At 39.5% G+C, this 25,264-nt stretch overlaps 1 protein-coding gene and 1 pseudogene across 2 annotated transcripts in view; one reads left to right on the top strand and one right to left on the bottom strand.

Moving 5' to 3' along the window:
• CHCHD3 (coiled-coil-helix-coiled-coil-helix domain containing 3) overlaps positions 1-25,264 on the top strand; it is a 287,919-nt gene that overhangs the window by 178,408 nt on the left and 84,247 nt on the right. The window contains exons 5-6 of one of the 2 annotated variants that reach the window (XM_060020914.1): positions 2,402-2,416; positions 4,309-4,392. In XM_060020914.1, the coding sequence (XP_059876897.1) occupies positions 2,402-2,416; positions 4,309-4,392 (99 nt within the window). The remainder of the gene's footprint in view (positions 1-2,401; positions 2,417-4,308; positions 4,393-25,264) is intronic. The other variant, XM_060020915.1, reaches the window with a different exon arrangement.
• On the bottom strand, positions 18,015-19,251 carry LOC132430768 (heterogeneous nuclear ribonucleoprotein A1-like; annotated as a pseudogene).

The raw sequence follows: 25,264 nt of genomic DNA, 5'->3' as shown, positions 1-25,264 counted from the left end.
CTCTATTAAAACATTATTTTTTAATGGCTCTCAATGTTTAATCATTATGGCTAGACTGAAATCTTTATAATAAATATCCTGTTGTTGGACCATATCTTATTTACACAGACCTCTGTTGTTCCCACTTTTTTGTTGCTTTAAATAACGTTGGCTGCATTTTCTTAGCTATGTTTGTGTGCTTTTCTTAATATTTCCTAGGATTAAATGCTTAGAAGTGAAATTGGCTAACTGATAAGCAAATTAACAGTAGTAGAGATATACACACACACGTCCATATATTTATATAGTTGTTTTTATAAATTTTAATATGCCTTATTTGGATCGACTTAAAATTTTTATACAGTTAAATTCATTCTTTGTGATATACAGTTGTTTGAGTTTTGACAGATGTATGCACTTATCTAACCACCACCATGATCAAGAAGCAGAATAGTTCCCTCACCTCAAAAAATTACCTCCTTTGTCTTTTGACTACAAAGTGTGTTTATTTTTAATATGGAAAATATAAAGAAAAATAATTGGAAACTATCCATAAGCTTACCACCCTGCTATAACTTCTGTTGAATATCCTTCTGGTCTTTGTTTTTTTCTTCTTCCCTACTAAAAAAGACATCATACTGTCCTTTCTGTTTATAGTCTTTTTCTTACTTAGTATATTTTGAGTATATTTTAATTTAACTGTTAGATTGGTTTTTTTGTGGGTTTTTTTGTCTTTTTTTTGGCTGCGTTGGGTCTTTGTTGCTGCATGCGGGCTTTCTCTAGTTGTGGAGAGCTTCAGCTGCTCTTGGTTGAGGTGCCCAGCCTTCTCATTGCGGTGGCTTCTCTTGTTGTGGAGCACGGGCTCTAGGTGCGTGGGCTTCAGTAGTTGATGCACACGAGCCCTAGAGCGCACGGGCTCAGTAGTTTTGGCACATGGGCTTATTTGCTCTGCGGCACGTGGGATCTTCCCAGACCAGGGATCAAACCCGTGTTTCCTGCATTGGCAGGTGGATTCTTAACCACTGTGCCACCAGGGAAGTCCCTAGATTGGTTTTTGTTTTTGTTTCTTTGCAATTCTAAATAAACTTACCATGAATATCTTTGCATGTTGCCATAATTACTCAAGTCCTAAAAGTGGAGTGTTTAGATCTCAGTGCATATGTACAGTTTTCAAACTTATTTACATTTTGTCAAATGGATTTTTAAAATACTTGTGCCAGTTTACATTCTGACACACAGTGTCTTGAAGAGCATGTTTTTCCTGTATCCTGGGCAATCTTATTTTTATATTTTTAAATTTTATAGATGAATTATGGAATTTTGTTATTTTCATTTTTTGATTTCTTGTGGGGTTGGTTTTTTTTTTAATGTGTTTATTATTTACCGTTTTGTGTGACTTGCCAGTCTATGTCATTTGCATGTTTCTCTCTTGGCTCTTCTGGGGAGCGGGGTGGGGTGGAGGGCTTATTTTTTAAGTGCTCTATACGTTAGTAACACTAATTTCACAGTTAGAGGTTGGTATTTCTTTGTCATTTGCTTATTCATTTTATTTAATGTTTTTTATTTAATGGAAGTTCTCATAAATCCATTCTTTTGCATTTCCTTTATATTTTGGAGTTGAATTTAGAAAGATTTGTGTTGAATTTAGATTTAGATTTGTGTTGATTTGTGTTGAATTTAGAAAGATCTTTTCTCTTTAGATCATATAGTCATGCATATTTTCTTCACGCGTAACTTTATCAAAAATTCTTTCTCCATTTACTTTTTCTTTTATATTCCTGACAGACTAGTGAGGTTTTTACTGTGCTGTATCAGGGAGTCATAGATTATGTACTTGCATATACATGTATTTTTATCTAACCTCAATATTTTGTTTTTTAATTATTCCAAGCACCATGAACTTTTCATTGAAATCTTCTATTCACACTGTAATAGCACAGTCACATTTAAATGTGTGCCAAGTTTAAACAAGTCCTCTTATTTTTTTCCCCATTGCTGTCTTCCCCCCCACCAGTTTATTTATTTATTTATTTATTTTTTGCTGTGTTGGGTCTTCGTTTCTGTGCAAGGGCTTTCTCTAGTTGTGGCAAGCGGGGCCACTCTTCATCGCGGTGCGCAGGCCTCTCACTATCGCGGCCTCTCTTGTCGCGGAGCACAGGCTCCAGACGCGCAGGCTCAGCGGCCATGGCTCACGGGCCTAGCCGCTCCGCGGCATGTGGGATCTTCCCAGACCAGGGCTCAAACCCGTGTCCCCTGCATTGGCAGGCAGAGTCTCAACCGCTGCGCCACCAGGGAAGCCCCTCATTGCTGTCTTTGATGTGCGTATTAGATACTATCTATCAGATTTCTTGGTTGACATTAGGGGAAAAAATAAGTACTTACATTGTTAAATAACTGTTTTTTTGTTTTTAACATGCTGCAGGATATTGAAGTCAAAGTAAGTAGCAAAACAATGACCTACAACAAACGAACCAATGGGTTCACCTAAATTAAGCATATAGTGACAGTCACCCTTACACCGGTTGAGCCAGGTGACCCTTGATCATGTTGCAAAGAAAATATGGCACAAAAATGGGAATGCCAAAATATATACTTCTGTTATTTCTTAAAGCTACTAGTCAGGCATGTATTCAACATTCATTGAACAAAAAATATGTTAAAAACTTTTCTAACATGGGGTATTGTAGGGAGTTCTCTTCTCCTCGAGATAAAGGTACTTAAACATAATAAAAATAGAAACAACAGTTTAAGAAATGTATTTTTTCATTCTCCTCCAGTTTTATTGAGATATAATTGACATACAGCACTGTATAAGGTTAAGGTGTACAGCATAATGATTGACTTACATCATCATGACCACAAGAAGTTTAGTGAACATCCATCATCTCATATAGATACAACATTAAAGAAATAGAAAAAAAAATGCTTTTCCTTGTGAACTCATAGGATTTACCCTCTTACGAACTTTCATTTATAAGGTAGAGCAGTATTAATTATCTTATCATGTTGGACATTACATTCCTAATATTAATTTATCTTACAACTGGAAATTTGTACCTCTTTACTACCTTCGTCTAATTCCCCCTCCCCCCTCCCTTCATCTCTGGTAGTCACAAATATGATCTCTTTTTCTATGAGTCTTTTTGTTCGTTTGTTTTTGAAGTATAATTGACATACAACACTGTTAGTTCCTGGTGCACACCATAGTGATTCGATATTTCTGTACATTACAAAATGATCACCATAATAAGTCTAGTTGCCATCTGTCACCATACAAAGATATTAACTAATTATAGACTACATTCCCCACACGGTACATTTCACATTTGTGAATCATTTATTTTGTAACTGAAAGTTTGCCTCTTAATCTCCCTCACCTATTTCTCTCCTCCCCACACCCCTCCCCTCTGACAGTCTGTTTCTTCTCTGTATCTATGACTCTGTTTCTGTTTGGCTATGTTTGTTCATTGTTTTGTTTTTTAGATTCCACATATAAGTGAAATCATACAATATTTCTCTTTTTCTGTGTGCCTTATTTTACTTAGCATAATACCCTCTAGGTACATCCATGTTGTTCCAAATGGCAAGATTTCAAAGAAATGCATTTTTAAATTTAGCTTGAAAAACATTCAAAAGTAAGCATCTTTATCATTATTTTTTTCAAGAATAAATATTTTATTACTGGATTTTTAATTTTGTAAAAAGAAAATCTTATAAATTAGAAGTGGGATAACTAAGAGTTTAAAAATTACTTTTATTATTTTATTATTTAAAATTATTCAAATAAACAAATACAATAGTTTTTGCCCTTTTCGCCAAAGATAGCTACTTCATTAAAAAGGAGGTAGACCAATACATGTGTTTATATGCTGGTTGTACTGGGTAGTTTAAGGGTTCTCAAACGTTAAGGTTGATGTACAAAATCTTATATAGGCGTTTTCTTGTGGTTATCGCTCCAGAAAGATGGTTAATAACCACGTGTATTATACCTGGAATAAAATCAAAGTCTTATTGTGCAAAATATTAATCCTTGAAATTACTCTTCGAAAGAGAAGTTAAATAAAACTGTCTGTGCTGTATTCTGACATTATCAAAAACACTTGGACAAAGTAGGACACAGCTGTTACAGTTAACAACAAGTGCAATGCAGACTCATTCTTTACATTTAGATGCAGCAGTCCTCATCTTATTAATGTTTTTTCTATGGCAGAGACCTAATAGATTGCAAAAATCTTCATCTTTGAATACTTATTTCTAATGCAGTTTATACTTCTGCTTTGCTGTTACTGCTTTTTCTTCATATAGTATATTCTTCATTTCTTTTTTTAGGCTAAGCAGCTGGAAGAGAAAGATCGAGTGATAAAGAAGCAGGATGCATTCTACAAAGAGCAGCTGGCTAGACTGGAGGAGAGGGTATGACTATTTCTTGTCAGTGATTCTCTACTTTTACCACATTTGCGGTGTTCCCATGTATATATTTAAAAATCAGTACATTAGCACTGTAACTGCTTTGTCTCATTAAAAAGTGGCCAGGAAATGAAGACGCCAAGTGTGCAGATCGTTCTTGAAGATAATGTCATTTTTACTTCGGTAGTTTTGCGTATTGTTGTGTTGTTTGTTCATTGATGCGTTTTACTACTAAGGAACTCCTTCCAAATATTTTTCCCTGTATGTTTAGAAACTGCATTGTCTCCAGGTCAAATGGTAGAGTGCTACTGTTGGCTTTCCCAAACATTGACTAAACTTGAGCACGTTCTTAGAAATGGTAGTGTTTTAAAGGATAAATTGTCTTTGTGAAAGCTGTTTCACTGCACTTGTGGCCAAGAAATGAATGTCTTCTTCAAAACTGGTGGACAGGAGCTAAATAGTAGGACTCAGGAGAAGAGTTAGGATGAGGAGTGGAGGAAGTACCTCTGGTTGACCTGACCCTGGAATTTGACAGAGACGCAAAGAAGGAAATTAAGACTGGAACAAAAGGAAGCAGTGGGTTTAAGAATGGGAGCTTGAGGGACCCAATCAGTGCCCCTGTTCAGTGAAGTGTATTTGTTGTCTAGGATAAGTTCATACATAGACCATGAGGTTACAAAGCTAGCTTTCTCTTTGCTTTGATTGAGACCCCCAAAGTTGATTGATTTAGAATAGGTTGTTTCATAAGAAACTAGATAAAGTAAGAAAGAAACTATTAAGCCCCATTCAGTACAAATATTTGGTGTTGATCATCTTCACCTGTCTCTGTATGTCACTGAACTGAGTGCTTCTTGAGTGTAGGGACCATTTTCTCACTGATTCAGCAGATATCTACCTAATATATGCCAGGCTCTGGTAGTGCCAGAGATATGCTAATAAAGAAAGTGAACTAAACTTCTGCCCTCGTGGAGCTTAAATTCAGTTAAAACCTCGTCAGCATGTTGAATGGCAGATTGTGATAATATGGCAGACAGTAAAGTGGGGGGAAAAGGAGTCCCAGGGCCTAAGAGTGCAGGTGTGGGGTTGGGTGGAGAGGGAGGGCCTGTCTAATGGGATGGCATCTGGGAAGAGGTCTGCAGCAATGGGAAGCAGGCCAGCACCAAGAGGGCTTTTGAGTGGAAGAGTATTCTGGCTGCTGTCTTGGGCAAGAACTGAAGCAAGAGGGACTTGGAGGTAATAGTGGCAATTCAGAAAAGGGGTGGTGATGGCTTGGGCCAGGGTGCTAGCAGTGGAGGAATGAGATGTGGTTGGATGTTTCACAGGCAGAGCTGACCAGATGTGCTGGTGGTTTTGAACATGAGTGAAAGAAAGAACTCAGAGATATTCTAGGTATATAGCTTTTACAGCTAGAAGGATGGATTTTCCAAGGCCAAGGCTATTAAAATATGGATTTGGATGTGGGTAGTGGAGGAAATCAGTTCGATTTTGGATATGGTAAGTTTGGGATGCTACTTAAGACATCCAAGTAGAGATGTTAAATAAGCATAAAGTGGAAATGCTTAGCACAGAAGTCAGCACATTTTTCTGTAAAGGGCCAGATAGTAAATATTGCAGGCTTTGCAGGCCATGTATGGTTTCTGTTGCAACTACTCGACTCTGCCATTGTAATGTGAAAGCAGCCATAGCCAGTATGTCAGTGAACAAGTGTGACTGTTCTAATATGTGGACACTGAAGTTAGAATTTCATGTAATTTTCAAATGTCATGAAATACTCTTCTGATTTTTTTCCCCCAACCATTTAAAAACGTAACACCATTCTTAGGGCTGTAGTAAAACAGGTGGCGGGCTGGATTTGCCCCGTGAGTTGTGGTTTGCAGAAGCCTGGTTTAGTGCACAGGTTCTGACATCAGGTGGCTTGGATTCAAATCCCTGAACTGACATTTACCTGCTGCATCTCATGGAGCATCTAACGTAAACTTCCAGTTTCCTCAGCTATAAAATGATGGTATTAATTTGTTAAATGAGATAATTCTCACAAATCACCTATAATAGTGTCCAGGACAGGGTAACCATTCAGTCAGTGGTAGCTCTTCTTTTTACTTCTGTCTATCCAGAGCACTGTCCCTGATATAATGAGTAAATGTTAGCTGAATAAAATGATTGAGTAAAAGTTTTTGAGGTGATTAACCAGGACCTGCTTTTTCCCCACTCAGTGATAGTTTTCTTTGCTTTCAAGTATTACTATGCTAGATACCTTTTGAAGTCCTCATCGATTACTGTTAGGTATAAGAAAAGGCACTGATAAATATTTACCCATTTCTCATAAATCCACCAATTTGATAGAGATATTCAGTGATGGGTATGAGGCACTGAGAGGATTTGCTCTCGGCCAATTAAAGGGGTCTGCTTAACAGTTAACTGTTGTTTCTGGTCTCAGGTTAGAACAAGGTGGGGAAGGTCAGGTGGACATGGTGTGCTGATACCAAATCATTGTCACAAACGTCTTCTTATAACACACAAACACACATCTTTTCTTTTTTGAAGATGAGGCTGGAAAGGAGTTATTTAGGAATTTTAACTGAAAGCTGAGAAGCTGAGTGAACTTAGAAGAATGCCGAGGAGGAATAATCACATTATTATTAGTTAATACTTAATAACTCCATATTTAAGAACATGTGGTGGAAAGAATGCTGGACTAGGAGTCAGAAGGCATGGCTTTTTCATCTAGTTATTTGACAATTCACCTAATCTCTCGTGGTCTCTGGTTCTTTAAAATGATACATTTAAAAGCCCCTTGAAAACTGGAAAGAGCTTAGCAAACTCAAGCTGTTGCCATTAAAGAATATTTCCTTTCCATTGTGTGCAAGATATGAAAAATCATAAAATTACTTTAGTGTTATTCAGCTTTCTGATGTCTTCTGCCCATTTTATAATATCTTGTTTTTGTTTATTACTGCCATTCCTAAAGTACCTAAGGTGAATTTTGTCCAATTGGATTTCATCTAGGAACATTTGAGAGACATTTAGGTGTCCAGAGACGAAGCATTTTCTAGCCTTAATGCGAAGGATTGTAAAGAGGGTTTTTCTTGTGATGACAGTGAAAAGTACAACGTCTAACCATTTCTGTTAGAAATTCTACACACTTTGTGTTAAAAGATGTAAAATGCCCAATCCAATAGTGGATAATGTAAGAAAAAAATGATTGTGGTATTATAACTTGCAGAATCATTAACTTACAATGAAATCCCAGGTTCCTGTTTAAAATTCAAGTTTAAAAGTGGATATAAGTACATATCTTTCTCTATTATAACCAAGTGAACTTAAGAAACCATACACTGAATACTAGGTGGTATATTAATGGAGAGGAGGGGACACTGAGTCTTTTACAGAGTCATTACAGGGATGATTTCTAAGACCACCGTACCATCTGCCCATCAGCTAGATTAGCAAACACAGTAATTGTATACATAATCACTTTTTTATGACTCAGTCTTGTTACTCAACTATTCATTTTCATTGACTTGAGGCAAATTTCGTGATGCACCTACAGCATGATACCCCTAAGAGTTATCTTAATATCTCATCGTGCTTCTTTTACTTTGAAGTGAGAAGTTCATGGTCATTTGAGAATTATGAACCCAAGTCTATTGAGCATTTGAAGCACATTCAGTTCTATAATACAGCTTGGTGTGCCTCTTGGTTCTATTTCAGTAAACCCCTTATCAGTTAGACATTCCCTTGTGTGAATGGAGCTTTCTCGTCCCAGGTATTTATATTGGCTGGTTCACCAGGAGTCTGAGATAACTTTCTCCTTTCACTAACTCGCGAGGAGTAATAAGTGCAATTTAATTGGACACCAATTTCACGCTTCTCAGAACCAGTATGCAAAAGCAACAACTCTTCATTGAGAAAGAAGGTCAAAGCCATTTAAAAGTTTTTTGAGTCCTTGTTTCATTGCAAATGTTGCCAGCTTCATCAAACAACGTTGACGTGGACGTGAGATAAACTTTTGTATTTTAAGAACGTGGACTTCCCTGGTGGCGCAGTGGTTAAGAAGCCGCCTGCCAATGCAGGGGACACGGGTTCAAGCCCTGGTCTGAGAAGATCCCACGTGCCGAGGAGCAACTAAGCCCGCGCGCCACAACTACTGAAGGCCGTGTGCCTAGAGCCCATGCTCCGCAACAAGAGAAGCCACTGCAATGAGAAGCCCAGGCACCACAACGAAGAGTAGCCCCCGCTCACCGCAACTAGAGAAAGCCTGCGTGCAGCAACGAAAACCCAAGGCAACCAAAAATAAATAAATTAATTAAAAGGGGAAAAAAAAAAAAGAATGTGAGAGGCGTTGCATGTAGGTATGCCCTAATTGAGAGAGGCTTGAGTATCAATTCCTGGTGGTTGAGGTAAGAGGCTTGAGAGTATTAATTCCTGTTGGGAGATTTGATGAAAGAAAGCCCAGGGCAGCTTTCGAAGAAAAGGTTCTTAGATGTTTCTAAGAAGCCTTTGCCAGTCCCTCAGGGAATTCTCCATAATGCTTTGTGTACCTCCCTTAATGTGCCACATTTATGACAATTATGATTAGTTATCTGTGTTTATTTTGTAAACTCCTCGAGGATAAAGGTCATTTTCTTATTTCCCACAACTCACGTAGTAGGCGTGCAGTGAACGAATCCTACATTTACTAAGCTTATGCCATAAAGTTAGGTCCAAGCTATTAGTGTACAGTTCTTAAGTATTCACAAAATATTTAGTATCTTCATTAGTTATTTAAATTAATAATCTAAATCTATCCTGTGAGAAAATCAAGTTTAACTTTGAATATCTGGATATTTATAGCATCCTCATCGTCCTAGTAGCTCTAACAGTAACATTTTTTGAGTATTTATGTTGTGCTGGCACTTTGCATGGATTATGTCATTTTATTATCATAAACAACCCTATGAGGCTGTCAACTCTGTTGTTTAGATGAAGGTCCTAAGGCTTCAAGTAACTTGCCCAAGAATATACAGACAAAATGTGATCTGGATTTGAGCCAGGTCCAACACCTGAGCTTTTAGCCATTGTCCAGCACCATCTTTGAAGTTTGTCAGTTGTGCACTTAAGAAGTTAAATCCTGCTGATTGCTTTGTTAATTCTTTGGGTAGTAAATTAACTCCTTCTGGCTTCTAATACAACTTTTTAGGTCCTGATGTTAAAACTTGATCAGTGCCACCTCATAACCTGAAAATGTTAAGCATTCAAAATGCCTAATTTTCTCCCGAGGATTTGGCACTTCCTGGGAAAATTGGACCAAAAGGGAATAAACAGGGTCTTATTACTTAGCGACTGCAACATGATACCCCCAAGAGTTACTGTAATATCTAGTTGTGCTGCTTTTACTTTGAAGTAAGAAATTCAGTCATTCAAGCAGTTTAGAAATGTCTTTGAGATTCATTCATTCATATGCTCACAGTGTTACTACAGGATAGTCATCTCATTCCATCTCTAGAAAGAAAACAAACTTTCTGTAACTGTTTTATCAACTGTTTTGATGGTTATCTAATTAGAGCCTGGATTGCCTGCTTCCGGAACATCCATTGCCTGGATATTCTTCAGGAAAGTGTGTATTTTTCTCGTAGTCTGTTAGCACTCTGGAAGGAAATTGAGAGGCAGGACCAAGGCCATATTATAACAGGGCAGAATCCAGATTCTCCCAGCATCTTCTAGGATGAAGGACCCCTCGCTCCCCAGGACATCTAGAGATATGAGTTCTTTGATGATCAGTGTGTCTTGCATGTCTGACTTCTCAATTATGAATTGAATTGATTTGCTCTACTGAATGCACTTTGCTTTTGGCGTTCATGAGAATGGTGGGGTTTGGCACAGCATGAAGAGAGCTGTAAAAGGCCTGGTGGCTTGAGGAGCTGAGGGAGATCAGAGAGCTTAGTTGGGTACTGTTACAGTGTTCAGATCAACAGGGTAGTGGGGTATGTATTGCTTTCAGTTTACAGGCTCCTCTGGATTTCAGCAGCTATTTACATACACATTGCAGTCAACCGCATACAATTAAGGAGGAGAGGGAATTACACAAGCTGAGCAAAAGAGAGCAGGGCAAAGAGAATGGTGAAAAATAAATTGTCATTAAGAAGAAAAGTACTTTACTAGTTCATCACCTGTGGAGAGAGTTGCTAATTAAATTCTAAGGTCATGCTTACATCAAATGAGCAATTTTTAAAAGCCTTTTTACTTGTAGTGGGTGGCATATCTTCTATTGCATCACAGTGTTGGGCTCATCTGTATGATTAATTGGCTTTTATGATTGCTTGACGACTTCTTTGTCATTAGTACCTTCATTTCTGTGTTCCTCTTTGCAAAGCTTGGGGGAAAAATAATGCCAAGAATGATAATAAAGAGAAATGACAACAGAACAGATTATTGCCAGCCCAGTGTGTTCCTTATGCGAAGAAATTAGTATGCATTTTTACTACCAGATGAAGTCTGTCACTGTAAAAATATTTCATTGAGCAGAGCTGGGTCAGCCATTTCAAGGGATTAATACAGGGTAGAATCACAGACCACTGACATCTGAGATCCTAAAACATAAACAATCTATTTTGGGGTAGGGCGATAACTGCTTAAACTCAATTTATGGGATAAAAAAACCCCTTCGATGTTTTCCCCCTGAGGTGCTTTCTAAACAGTTGTCAGTGATTCTAGGTCATATGGGTAGCTGATATATACACTAAATAATGTGTATGTTTTGGCCATGCACTGTGATGTAGCAAATTTAACACAGTAGTTAAAAGCATAACTTTGTGGTAGATATGCCTCCGTAGGTTATGCCAGTTTGCATTTGTCGGCCTAGAGAGAGAGATTATTCCTTCGACACTTGGAAATTTTGTGCTGGCCTCCTCATTCATCTTGAAATCAAGGCAGTTTCTCTGTGGTTTCTGTAGTTACCAAGGGTTGCAGAAAGATAAGCCTCTCTGGTCCAGGAGTTTGGATGTTGAAGGCATAGAAGCCAATGTCACTTTTAATCATAATACCATTAAAAACGGCAGAGGTTTCAGCAAAGTGGTTTTCAGCATGTACCTTCAGTTGCTCTGAGATTTTTTTTTTATGATTAACAAGTAATGATAGTTCAAATAAATGCACTTAGATGTTAATTGTTAGGCAGAGAAATTAATAAGGCCCAGTATCACCATATCCTTTGTTAATGTAATTGAAACAGTTATTTATAACTTAGATTCAGAGACTGAACCCTTTTGCACTCTTACCGGGCTCCCTAAGGGAAGTTTATTATTGCAGATATTCCAAAAGCAGCAAGCAGGGTGGACTTTTTTTTTTCTTCTATTTTTGTTCTCTAGGGGCAAGAAAATTGATACAGTATAGTGAATATGGGGGTCTTATCCTTAATTCATTATTCAACAAGTCCTCCAAACACATTGGCTTTTCTGTTAACCTCTCTGAATTTTCTAATGGGAAATGTGGTAACCTTGGGTAACCTTGAAATGCTTTCTTAATCTGGCTTTAGGGATACGAGACTTAAATTTTTTCCAGGATGAACTGTTAAAAGTGCATCCTGTAAAAATGATCCCTTTAACTGGAGCCAGTTTTTCTATGCCTAACTTTAGAGGAAAGATTTGTAAATCATGGTATCAGCACTTAATTTGGGGCTCTATTTACCATGTAGGCTGTCAAGAAGTATTAACCTTAAGGTAAGATGAGAATGTGGAGTACAAAGCTATGGGCTGATGGCACAGAGTATACCAGGTATTAAATAGCATTATCCACCCTGCTTGCTACAGTAAATAGGATTTCACTATTATGATGTGTCAAGGCTTTCAGTGAAACCAAATTTACAGGACACTATACTGCCATCCTCTCTGCTGAGCAGCTTTATTCTGGGATCTTGCTTTCATATCAGTCCTGTTGGTAGGAAATACTTGTACCAATTGTGCATGGAAATTATAATTTAATGATCTCTTCCTTTTCTCTATTCAGATCTTAGAATGGACCACTGTGCTTTGCAGCGATAGCCCCAGGGCTCTGAGAAAGAGATAATGTACAGTTCAGCTTTAAAGCCCAGTATTGCCTTTTTTGAGTACTTGTCATGATCATAAGTGCTAAGATGCCAACAGTATGGGTTGCTTACTTTCTCAGCTCTTCACATTTCCTTTACCTTGTGAAAGACTCTACAGTAAAATAGATTCTGTTTACCATGACAGTTTTTAAAATGGTATGCCACTTGAATGTGTAAAGACAAGGTAAGAAATAAAGTGTTATGAAATCCAGGGAATATTAATTCCACTTTTAAAGATTCTGTTCATTTTGTCTGGGGGGCTCAGTAGGCTGTCTTATTTGAAAAGCAATTAATATCCTCTTTCCTTTCTTTGGAATCTTTTCTTGTTATTGATAAGAATATTGCACCCAGGAAGTCATTCTGCGTTTCCTGTGTATTTCCTGTGTATTTGATTGAAAATGAGCTAAATCTCTTAAATTTTCTTTGCATCCAATTTCATAATTAGTGATTGTTTTGCTTCTTGGTATCTTGTTTATTTATATATTTCAAGTGTACTCCATTTAGGCAGACCAGCCAGTGCTTATTTCCCTATTTTACTGACTAAAAAATTAAAATACATGAATATTAATTTTTTTAAAGGAAATTGCAGGGCTGGCGTTAGAAGATGCACTTGAATCCCAGTTTTATGTTCAGACCATGAGCCAGCTGTGCCTCTATAAGGGATTACGTTTCAACACATTAGCTTCATTAAGAAAGATATATTTGGTCATTAAAACATTTGCAAATAGTGTTATCTCTTAACATCATCAAGTAAGAAGTGCCCATATCTGAACTTGGCATATAAAAGCAGGTTGGCGCGGTAAGGTCAGCATTTAATGAAGGGAATCTAAATCCAGGCTGGCCATGGAGACTAACATAGGAGTTTGACCTTGGTCATTCTTATCAGAATTTGGGGTGGAGGGCGCTAGAGGGGGTCATTGGCATTCACCATGCATTCAAACACACATTTGTTAAATTCCTCCAGTGAGCCAGGCACTGTACGTAGATATAGTGATGAACACAAATGGTACAAACACCTGTTGGCATCTGGTACAGAGCTTTTAATTGCTACAGTGGATCTGTGGAGGCTTTGCCAGACTGTTTTCCAGAGCAGAAATATTTTGTGAGGAGTAGCTACTACTTTTTGTCCCTTAAAGGTCTAAAGATCATGGGATTTAAAGTGGAATTTAGTGGGTTGAAGAGATTCGTCAGGTTAAATGCTCAGGTAAAGACCCAATGAACTGGGACTTCTCTGGTGGCACAGTGGTTGAGAATCCGCCTGCCAATGCAGGGGACACGGGTTCGAGCCCTGGTCCGGGAACCCACGTGCTGCGGAGCAACTAAGCCCGTGTGCCGCAACTACTGAACCTGTGCTCTAGAGCCCATGAGCCACAACTCCAGAGCCTGCACACCACAACTACTGAAACCCCTGTGCCTAGAGCCCGTGGTCCGCAGCAAGAGAAGCCACCGCGATGAGAAGCCCGCACACTGCAACGAAGAGTAGCCCCTGCTCACCACAACTAGAGAAAGCCTGCTCACAGCAACGAAGACCCAACGCAGCCAATAAATAGATAGATAGATAGGTAGACAGACCCAGTGAACTGGTTGTGTTAAATAGCTATATTTGAAAATAAATGTTAATTATGTAAGTTCCATGAAGACCAGAACTATTTCCACTTTTTGATCACCATGATAGTGCCTGGCACATAATAGGCAGTAGATAACTTTTAAAATTAATGTGTTAGTCAGGAGGTGGGATGGGTGCCTTGGCCAAATAATTTTGAAGAGTGCTAAGCTTAACTAAGCAGAACAGATTTCTTTACTGTGGGCCTTCTCAGAGTTTGTATACATTCTGAGCTTCCAAGATGAGGATACTGCATGCCATGTTTCAGCATTAAACCATAGAGTCTTTTTTTTCAAGAAACACTCATTAACTTATCCCAGTATACCATCTGAGATTTTCTGTGCCCTGCATAATGCCAGGACTTACATTTTTTTTGAGTCCTTCCTTATCTGCATCCTAGAATGTAGAGGTCGGGCAGCCATAGAAGTTTGTTGATAGAGTTCCTAATTTGAGGGCTTCTGAGGACCTGCAGCCATCCTGGAATTGCCTGCCTTTGTACGATGTTGCAGAAGGGTGGACAGAAGAGGAAGAGGCCTGGGGATTCTAAAGTTCCTCTGGAGGGCTGTGTTCTGACTCTAAACTGTCTTCATAATCTCTGGCCTATCTAAGAGTCTTTGAGAAAGCTGTACCCATGGTAGCTCAGTTTCATCAGGGCCCTCCCACCACAGGACACAGAATCACGCCCATTAACCCAAGAGTCGTACATCCTCATGTGAAGAATTGGGCACACAGAATGCCACCAAGGATCCAGGCTCGCAGTAGGATTTTTCTTCTTTTTCATGGAATGAAGTAGGAGGGTAATCAGATTTGATAAATATTTAATTACCACTGTGGGTTTTTAACCCAAAAGTGTTTACCAAGATCTGGAGCTGGAGGAACAAGCAAAAGATGTATCAATATCTTCCACTCCTTCAGAGTCTGTGACCGTTCAGAAAGAGTTTGGAAGCAGTAAGGTTTGCTTGCCTAGGTCAGAAAGTAGTGCAGTCTTTGTATCCTAGGAAGTTGAATGAAGGTCAACAATCCTGCTCTGTAATCTCATTCAGCTTCAGAGACGGTTAAGCTCGAGAGTCCAGGGAGGACAGTGTGGCCACAGCACTGCCCCCTCACGACTTGTAGTTTCACATGAGATCTATGAGGGTGGGAACCCTGTCTGTTCACTGCTCTATCCCTAGCCCCTGCAACAGAGCCTGGCACGTAGTAGGTGCCTGACAGATCTTTGCTGAGTAAATGAATAAAGGAGTTTTCAGCAGGTGAAAGGCTTTAATCCCAGAAGTGGCCCAGGTACCTTAGATATGCATCTTCCAGGTGCACCTCGCCTCAAGTTACACCTTACCCTGCAAGTTTCCTAGAGATTCAGGTGAGGGTCCTTCTGCTCCAGCCATGCCAGCTACTGATAGTAATGCAGCTGCATATCTTATTTACATAAAATGAAATAGTGCAGATGCTACTATTTGGGCGCAAACCTTTGACGTAAATTAAATCATATTGCCTAAGCGTTGTTCTTATCCGTTACATTTATGTGACTTGAGGCAGGGGTAATCAGTTTTGTCCACAAACCCTGTCCTAAATAGAATCCGAACTTCATGAGTTATCCCCAAACTTGGCTTTTGGTGAAAATGTTCCTGGGTACTTTGCACTGTGGACATCCTTGCTGTTCCAAGGCTGCTGGCCAAGAAATATAGTATTATCATCATCAGCAGCATATTAAAACAGCCACCATCTATTGAGGGACTATTATAAGCCTGGCAGTACACAAAATTATTTAACACAATCATTTTAACCCCTGGACAGACCTCTAGGGGAAGGTATTTTCTTCCTTCACCACCTAACCAGTTACTGACTTTGTTCTTCAGACTCAGAGACATCAAGTAACTTGCCCTAAAGTTTCCCAGCCAGTGTAGCCAGGCCTCTGTCTCCTCACTGACAGCCTCTCCTTCTGTGTGACCAGTGGTAGACTACAATACTCCCTTGAGGCTTTCTGACATTACAGTTATTATGCAATTCCACTCCCCTTGCCCAGATTTTAGGAAGAATTTTGGTGGAAGTGGGCATGACACTTTTTGTTTAGAGCCAGTAGAGTCAAGTAACAGATTCTCAGCCATGTTTCCCTTAGCAGCATTTGTACTTGGCTTCTTACATAAACTAAGCACCAGCAGTCTTACTTAACAGTGGATCATATTCTGCAGTGAAGTGATATTAAACCTGTTTCATGATCAGATGATGGATACAATTAGTATGGCTTTAGTACCTAGACTAAACGGATAGGAGAGATGCTGACAGTAAGGAAACAGTAAAGGATCTGTAGATTGGGCCTTAGCCTCTGAGAGGATGGAGGGAAAAGATGATGGTCCTGGAAATACCAGGGGGAGAAATAACCAGAAATCAAAATTAAAGCCAGGCTAGATCAGCCATGGTGATGGTGAAGAGGCTTAGGGGGATGACAGCGAGAGAAGCGGGTGGAGGGTCCAAGAATGATCTTCTTGTAGCTCCCATTGCCACTTGGGCACCTCTGCCCTCACCGTCTTCCTTTGCCATGGCCTACTTTGCAAAATCATTTCTTTCTAATAGATCTCCAACGTAGCCCTTGAACTCCTGTGTCCACAGCAGTCCAGCCTACTTAGCCTGCTGTTCAGATTGCGTACATATGGAATCTTGGAGCATAAACTTTCTGCAAATTTAGGTTATTGTCACACAAATATGAGTTAACTGTCAATTTCCTTTCTCTAGTTTAAGGCCAGAGGTGTTGCTCCTATCTTACAGCTATTTGAACTTCAATTCAGGGGCTTGCCTAGGCTCTGCCTCTGAATTAACCCAAGTAATTAAATCTCAGAAGTTTAACACTCAGTCAGCTACCCTTAAGCCATTCCTGCATTTAACCTCCATGATGGTTTTCCCTCTACTGCTTCAGTGTTATTCACTAGGAAATCCCCAAGCTTGCTGTCTCTCTGTACATTGCTCTGCCCCGTGTTAGACATCCCCTGTTTAGGGGATATTGAGCACGTACTCCGTGCCCCGGTATTGTGCACAGTAGGTCCTGTGATCCATGGAGTGACTAACGCAGGCACGGTTTACCTCTGCTATCTCATCCCTCCTCCTTGCCTGTCATTTCTTCTTAATATTAGCATTTCTAGAATTTAATCATAATGTAGTCTCTACCTTGCCTAGACAGACTGTAAGTGATGTGAGGTGGAGAGTGAAAATAGAAGTGAGAGAAGAGTAGTTCAAGGCTGAGAGTTAAGATCCTTGGGTAGGCAGTCCATGTGCTGAGAAGGTCTGTGTTTCTGTTTATCTAGCTATTGTTAAAATGAAAATTTAACTAGAACTACAGTGAATATTTCTGTAGTTCCAGAAAAATAATACATAATAAATTGTAAACCGTCTTTTCTCTCATGATGTAGTTGCTCTAGATTGTAGAAATTTGGCAGACATTCCTAGACCTGTTTGTTAAAATTCAATAGCATGTAATTAAAGGCAGAGACTGCCATTTCTCTGGTGGGTACATTAAAAAATTATATTATATCATTTGGATTTGACCGTGAACTCAGTTCCCAAAAGAATAATGCCAGAAAGACAAAAGGATAAGTATATTGTGCTAAATAGAGGCACAAGTTACATAAAGTAACTACATTTACAGAACTGTCAGTTATACCCTAGCTATTTAAGAGTAATTATGCAAAAGATAGTTTCTGAATGAATGTTACTCTACATGTTGCCAGATGGAAACAGTGATTCTGATGAAATCCTGGGTTTTAAGCCTTGCCAGGCAGGAGGACAAGATTGCTGATGTTTTAAAGCCTGTGTTGACTGACGATTAAAACCAGTATTAATACCTGGATGCTATGTTAGTGAAATGGAATATTTTATAGACACATAGAAGTTTACTGCTTCTTGGAACTTTTTTTTTTTAAAGACACATTTATTCAGCGTCATGATCAGACTATTACATTTAGCAATCAACAGCATGGGTGCAAAAAAGTCTACATTAAAACCCTTTGTTGGAATGCTTTACACTTTCCACAGAACAGAAACTAAAATAACCTGTTACACAATTAGTCACAAATACAGTCCTCCAGTTTTTTTTGCCCATACACATGAGTATTGTCTAAAACATGTCTTCTGTGTAGCAGCCAGGCCCTGCCAGCGCTGTGCTTGGCTGAGCTCACAAATCTGTTGTAACCTGTAGCTTCCCTGTCACTTCTCTGGCTCTCCTCTCCTGCGAAGCTTTGTTTCCTGGCAGTAATCAAAAACCTTCTGCCACTGCCACAGCTACTGCTGCTGCTGGAACCACCACAGCCACCTTGGTTTCGGGGTTTGGCAGAGTATTGACCGCCACCACCATGGGGGCCAGAACTTCTGCCTCCAAAGTTTCCTCGTTTCATGGGTCCAAAATTTGAAGATTGATTGTTGTAACTGCCAAAATCATTGTAGCTTCCACCACCTCCAAAATTGCTTCCATCATTACCAAATCCATTATAGCCATCCCCACTGCCACCATATCCACCACCACCGCGGCTGCCACCAAAGCCACCTCGACCACTGAAGTTTCCTCCACGACCAAAGTTGTCATTCCCACCAAAACTACCTCCACGACCACCACCAAAGTTCCCAGAACCACTTCGACCTCTTTGGCTGGATGAGGCACTAGCCATCTCTTGCTGAGGTAGGGCTTTCTTTACGTCACAGTTGTAGCCATTCACAGTGTGGTATTTCTGAATGACAACCTTGTCTACAGAGTCATGGTCATCAAAGGTTACGAAAGCAAAGCCTCTCTTTTTGCCACTGCCTGGGTCAGTCACGATTTCAATCACTTCAATTTTCCCCTACTGTTCAAAGTAATCTCTTAGATGATGTTCTTCAGTGTCTTCTTTAATGCCACCAACAAAAATCTTTTTCACAGTTGAGTGGGCACCAGGCCTTTGAGAATCTTCTCTTGAGACAGCCCTCTTTGGTTCCCCAACTCTTCCATCCACCTTGTGTGGCCTTGCCTTCATGGCCGCATCCACCTCCTCCACAGTGGCATATGTGACAAACCCGAAGCCTCTGGAGCGTTTGGTGTTTGGATCCCTCATCACCACACAGTCTGTGCACGCTCCCGGCTGCTCACAATGGCTCTCAGGCTCTCATCGGTTGTTTCGGAGCTCAAACCTCTGATGAAGAGCTTCCGCAGCTGTTCGGGCTCTTTGGGTGACTCTGACTTAGACATGACGACAGTGGAGGGTGGGTGGGGGAGACGTCAACGATGCTTACTTGGCGGCGTCCACGAGCAGAAAGTGCTTCTTGGAACTTTAATAATCATCTAGCACAAAAGTGTACTTTTTCAGATGAGGAAACAGAAACCTGGAGGTTTAAAAATTGGTTTTATGTAGTTGGGGAAGGGAGTGGTGGCATTGTCTACCTAGTCCTTGTAATTATCTCATCAAATAGGTTCTAAGTTAGTGAATGAGTATTTGTTTATTTAGGTTCCTAGAAGTGATTTGTGTTGGGGTGGCCATCCCAGCTATTGCAGAGGTGACTGAAATATAATGAATACTTGGGAACCATTCCTTAGGCTTTATGAAACTTAATCAAACAAGCAATAAAATTTCACTAGCTGTGTTGATATCATGGTACAAAGCAGGCATGCAGTAGTCTTAACATTAATTGCTATACCAAATGAAAGAAATTTTCAGTAGAACTCACCTGATTGTTCTATCAGAGGAAAGGACAGCTAAGTTGCTAGTTTGTTCCAGTTGCTCATTTTCATATACCCACAAATGCTTGTCTTCTGGTCATTACCTGCGATATTTAAGAATAACCCCAGACCTCAGAATGTTAGGGAGATGAGCTTAGATGATTCTGGAATGCATCAAAGCCTTGGGACCCCTCCACCAAAGGACCTCAAGGTAAATATAATGGCATTAAAGACAAGTGGATATGGATTCAAATGTTAGACCTCCTACGTACCAGTTCTTTGTCCTTGGAAATACCAAGTAACCTGTTTGACCCTCAGAGCCCTCATCTGTAAATTGGCTTTCAAAACATGTTTCCTGAGGGTGTGGAGAGGAAATAAAATATTATATGTGAATTTACATGGATATTAAATTAGGATAACATCAGGTATCATCATCATTAGTCTCCAGCGTCTAGGAGATTGATAATTATACACTGTTTGAGGTAACTTGTTGGGGGAAAAAAAACCCTAGAAAAAATATCTATTATTTTGTCATGTTGAAATGTTATATTGAATTTTGCCGGAAGAAATAGAATCACTGGCTCAATTGTAGGTCAGTTTTGTAAAATAGACATAATTTTTTAAAAAGCTACAATTTGGGTCTACATTATCTTTTTGATTTTCAGAGCTCTTTAATGTACTTCATTTTATCTGGTAAAAAGGGATTTCTCTTGTATGTATTTCCATTCAAATTTGGCAACCTATATGTATCAGAGATAGTAGATAGTCATCTGGATACTTTCGCGCACTTGTGCACTTATGTTTTTCTGTCATCCTCCATCTCTTGAGAGAGGCTGGGGTGAATCTTTGTCCATTGAGTTGAATGAATATAAGCCCAGCTGATGGGAGGGAAATTAAAGCAGCAACAGAAACCCAAAGCTGGTTGAACTTTCACTTTTCCAGGTTAAAAATGGCTTATTTATTAAACCCTGTGATATTATAATGTTGGAGTCCAGCTCCTCAAGACTGGGCACACAAAGGCAAAGAAATCAGATTCCAGAGACTGGTGGTGAAGTTTGGGGGTAGCAGCTTTAAGGAAGTTGCTGGGGTATGGGGAGCATAGGTCCAGAGGAGGCTGTAGAATCTGGAGGAAATTCTATACAGCTCATGTCTAGGTTGGTTCTTGTTGTTGTTTTTTAGTGTTGGCTTTTCATTTTAATCTTCTGTTGGAAGTCTCTGACTTAGGATATTAATGTAGAACAAGGATTTATTTCTGCATTGTGATTTTAGGGTCAGTCTTGCAGAGTTTTTTATTTAATAAGTACAGAACTAGTGGGGGGTTTTTGGGTTTTTTTTTTTAAACCCTCTGCCTATTACCCATAAAATGGAATGGATGACAAGGAGGAGAGAGCATGAAAACATGAGTGAGGACAGGTCACAGGGTCGTGATGGGGCAAGAGCAAGGAGACATGCAGCGAGGAATCACAGAGGGGCGTTTCCTTGACAGACACCCTCGTCTAATGGTGGATTTCACGGGGAATAACATTCCTGATTAGAAGGGTCTTTTCTTGAAAAACGAGTTTAACTTTGGATTGTATTCATGAGTGGCAGAAACCATCACTGGTGGGGTCATGGCTGCAGGAAGGTGATAGGGGGTGTTGATATCAATATTGTAGGTTTCATTTCTACAGAAAAATGTACTAGGTCAGGCTTAATTCTGGCCCGTCTCATCATTTTGTGCGGTTTATGCAAGGATCTATTAAAAGTACTCACCAAAGAGCAAAATCACTGAAGTCCTTTTAATTGTAAAACGAAGAGTCTCACCATATTGTCGGCCAGCTCAGAAGACAATCACAGTAGACTGTGTTATCTTCTTTAAAAGTGTACCTTTTTTGACTAGACTCCTCAAAAGGCAATCTGAGAATTTTCATAAAACTTAAAGACTTAAGTCTAAAACACAAAATTACCAAGCCAGTAACCTTTCAAAAAGATTTATATGTATGAAACTCTAATATGTTTCTCATGTAAATTCATTTTCATATATTTCCCACAACTTCCTGTTCTGTTTACTGTTTCTGTCTCAAAAAACAACCCAAAAACCCAACTAGGGCTTCCCTGGTGGCACAGTGGTTGAGAGTCCGCCTGCCAATGCAGGGGACACTGGTTTGTGCCCTGGTCCGGGAAGCTCCCACATGCCGCGGAGCGGCTGGGCCTGTGAGCCATGGCTGCTGAGCCTGCGCGTCTGGAGCCTGTGCTCCGCAACGGGAGAGGCCACAACAGTGAGAGGCCCACGTACCACAAAAAACAAACAAACAAACAAACAAAAACAACCAACTAATATTGGTTAGTCCCCTTAAATTATCTTTTATATATGTAGTTCTTATATTTTTAGTCCCTTGAATCATAGTATATTTTAATGACTAAAGTATCCAGTTGTTATAAATTATGGGCATTATAAGGATTAAACCTAGTTTCTCAGTTGTGGATGAATGTCTTTTTATTTGAATATGCGACAGTTTAAAGATAAAGGTATAAGTATCCATTGTTAATTGTTTTTTCTTTCTCTTTTTCTCTGTGGTACAAAATATGGTAAAATACCTGCTAACTCACCACCTTGAACACCCATAGGGCAGTTAAAAAAATTTCCCATAGCCTATTTTATATAATATACCTTCTGGATCATCCCATTATACAGAAAAAAACATTTTTCTTTTGAGAAAATTACAGCTCTTAAAAGTTTATCCACATACAAAAGGAATGTGTTGGTGGATATTCTTTATGCTGTATAGTTCTCATTATTTTTTTAAAACAAGCAATTTAGTACCCTTCTTAATAACAATTGAGAATTTTTGCTTGAACGTTTTCTCTTCTTTGTCACCACGAGCTGTTTACCAGGCTCAGTCATTCATTTGATATTTATTTAGAGTGAACTATGTGGAAGGCTCCATTTTAGACTCTGCAGATTTAACAGCGGAAAACAGGAAAAAAAATCCTGTTTTCATAAAGTTAGCACTCTGTTAATATAACACTGAATAACGAATATATTTCATGTCAAGTAGTGGTGAGTTATATGAAGAAAAATAACTCATAATAAGGGGAGAGAAAATGATAGCGTGGGGGGGGGTGGAGATGCTGTTTTACGTAGGAAGGGCTCTGATCAAGTGCCACTTGAGCAGGCACCGAGCGCCAGGCTGCGCCATGTATGGGGAAGAGCCCTCTGGCAGGTACTGTTGAGCACCAGTTGCCCAAATCTCTTGCCTTGATTCCATGCCGTTTATTGCTCTAGTGTATCCTGCACTATCTTTTCAGAAAGTGCCAGGTTTGCTTTTCAAGTACTACAGTATCTGTCTTGCCAAGTCTGGCAGACAGTGCTTATTTTGGTCTGTATTTTGTTAGCAGATCAGTTCTATGTTGAGTTCAAATGGCACTCTGATTTCAAGAGTGATTCTAATCCTTGTTCTAGAGGAATAGTAAATAGGCGCTGTGGATCGGGTAGATGAATATTGAAGTACTTTTACAAAATTCCGTGTCAAGTGAAAATGTGCCTGAGTCTCCCTGTGACCTTGTACTTTTCTCCTTAGACCTCCCCCGAGCTTGCATTCCAAGTCAGCATGAATAATCCTACTTAGCTCTTTGAAAGGTAGAATGGCCACATTTATCGTGAGCCTACCATTTGCCAGTCCTCTGCCATGCACTTTACATGCCTTACTTCATTTAACCTTTCTAGCTGTTCAGGACGGTTATCCTCATTTTATAGACGAGAGTGAGGCAGAGTAATGGTGTGTACTTTATCCCAGGTCACAGAGAGAGTAAGGGGGAGAGCCAGGATTTGATCCCTGGAAGCTAAGCCCGCAATCTCACCCTTTGTCCTGCATGGACTCCTGGGAGGTTGGACTTGGGATGGGATTGCATTAGACGCAAAGAGGCTAAATAGGCTGCTTGACTCGACACCTGTTTATAATATTAGTTGGGCAAAAAGTCCTCCTCTAACCACATTTAGCCTGTGCACAGGGTGGACAGATCTGTTTTCACCACCTCCATGTTCCCTTCTCTGTTTTCACTGAGCCAAACATAAAAGGCCTAATAGCTACTCTTTGCACCTGTTGTCTTTGTACCGAGTCTCCACTTTGGGGTTGTTTTTTCTTTTTCTCCTTCTCTCACCTTTCCCTCCCCACTTTTATGTTCCTGGCACCCCACTGCCCTCTCACTTCCTCCCCATCATTAAAACAGAAAAAGGTTGGAGTCCCCGAAGTTTTCTCTACTGTGGACAGTAAGCTGAAGCTGCAGCGGTTGGGCATGACTGTAAATGTTAAAGTGACTATTCTGGAGCTTTGGGACACATGTTCATTTCTCATTCTTAGCACGGGTTATCACTCTCTTTTTTACCCTCCCTGTAAATGTTTCTCAGGACACTCAGTTACATGATTTGCTTTCCAATACATTTGGCATAATTTTAAGAGTATCTTTGTACCATAACCCTCTTTATCTGATAAATTACAGCTCATTTTAGCTGTCTGTCTTAACATTTCTGATTATAGAAAATGCAGTTTTAATAACAGAGGTATATGGTTGAATACATCCTTGTAATTAATAGAGATATTGCTGACATTGTATTTGAAAACAGTGTTCTGAACAGGATGAGCTGCAGGATAATATGAGAGTTTTCAGAACTTTTTACGTTATTTTTAAAATCTTTCAGTTATCGAGTCATTACTGTAGTTTGAAATTGAGGTTTATCACATTGCCACTCATCTTTTGAAATTGGTATCTTTTTCAGTACGGTCAGATAGTACCAGAATCAAGAGAAAATAAGCTTTGTCTTTGTTTCAACTTGCGACACATTGCTGCTGTTCCCCACCTCCCCACTTTAGTCAACACATGTTGAGTTCTAGGTGCCAAGATTCATGGACATGGTTCCCTTTTCTTAAGGAGCCAGTAGACTATAACAGATACGTAAATGCAAGGATTATTTCCCTCTCCTCTAGTTTCTTACATACAGTGAAGCGTTCAAAAGAATTTATCTTTTTGAGATAAGGGTGTCTTCAGAAAGACTTTCACTTGGATAAAGTAAGTGATGAAACCAAATTGAAAAATCTTATTTATCATCCCATGTTGTGTAATAGAATCTGTAGGAATTGTTAACCTGTGAATCACCTCTATATTGCTTTTTATCTAAGCTGGTTACATAGAAGATAAGACAAATGAAGGAAACTGTAGCAGCTAGGTCATTATAACTGAGGTACAATTTTTATTTTTTAATGACTTGTCCTCTGGCTTTAGGTTGACATTAACTATACTGGGAGGGAGCACATGAATTAATCATTGGAAAGTTATATTGCTATGTTTCACTGGTTTCTAAGCTTTGGTTGAACATTTAAGGGGCTTTTAGTGAAGTTATCAAGTACATCGCTGCATCACTTCCATTGAGTTCGCCAACTGTGACTAAGACACTCATGGTAACGAATGAGGATCTCTTCTAGGTGGTAAACTGAGGCTCCAGGGCAGCGGCTGAACTCTGATCGTTGTTGAACTAAATGTCCATGTATACAGAACAGTATGGCTGCCC

This window comes from Delphinus delphis, chromosome 9, assembly GCF_949987515.2.
Source record: "Delphinus delphis chromosome 9, mDelDel1.2, whole genome shotgun sequence".
Classification (NCBI taxonomy): domain Eukaryota; kingdom Metazoa; phylum Chordata; class Mammalia; order Artiodactyla; family Delphinidae; genus Delphinus; species Delphinus delphis.
This window is presented reverse-complemented; position numbering and strand designations above follow the sequence as displayed.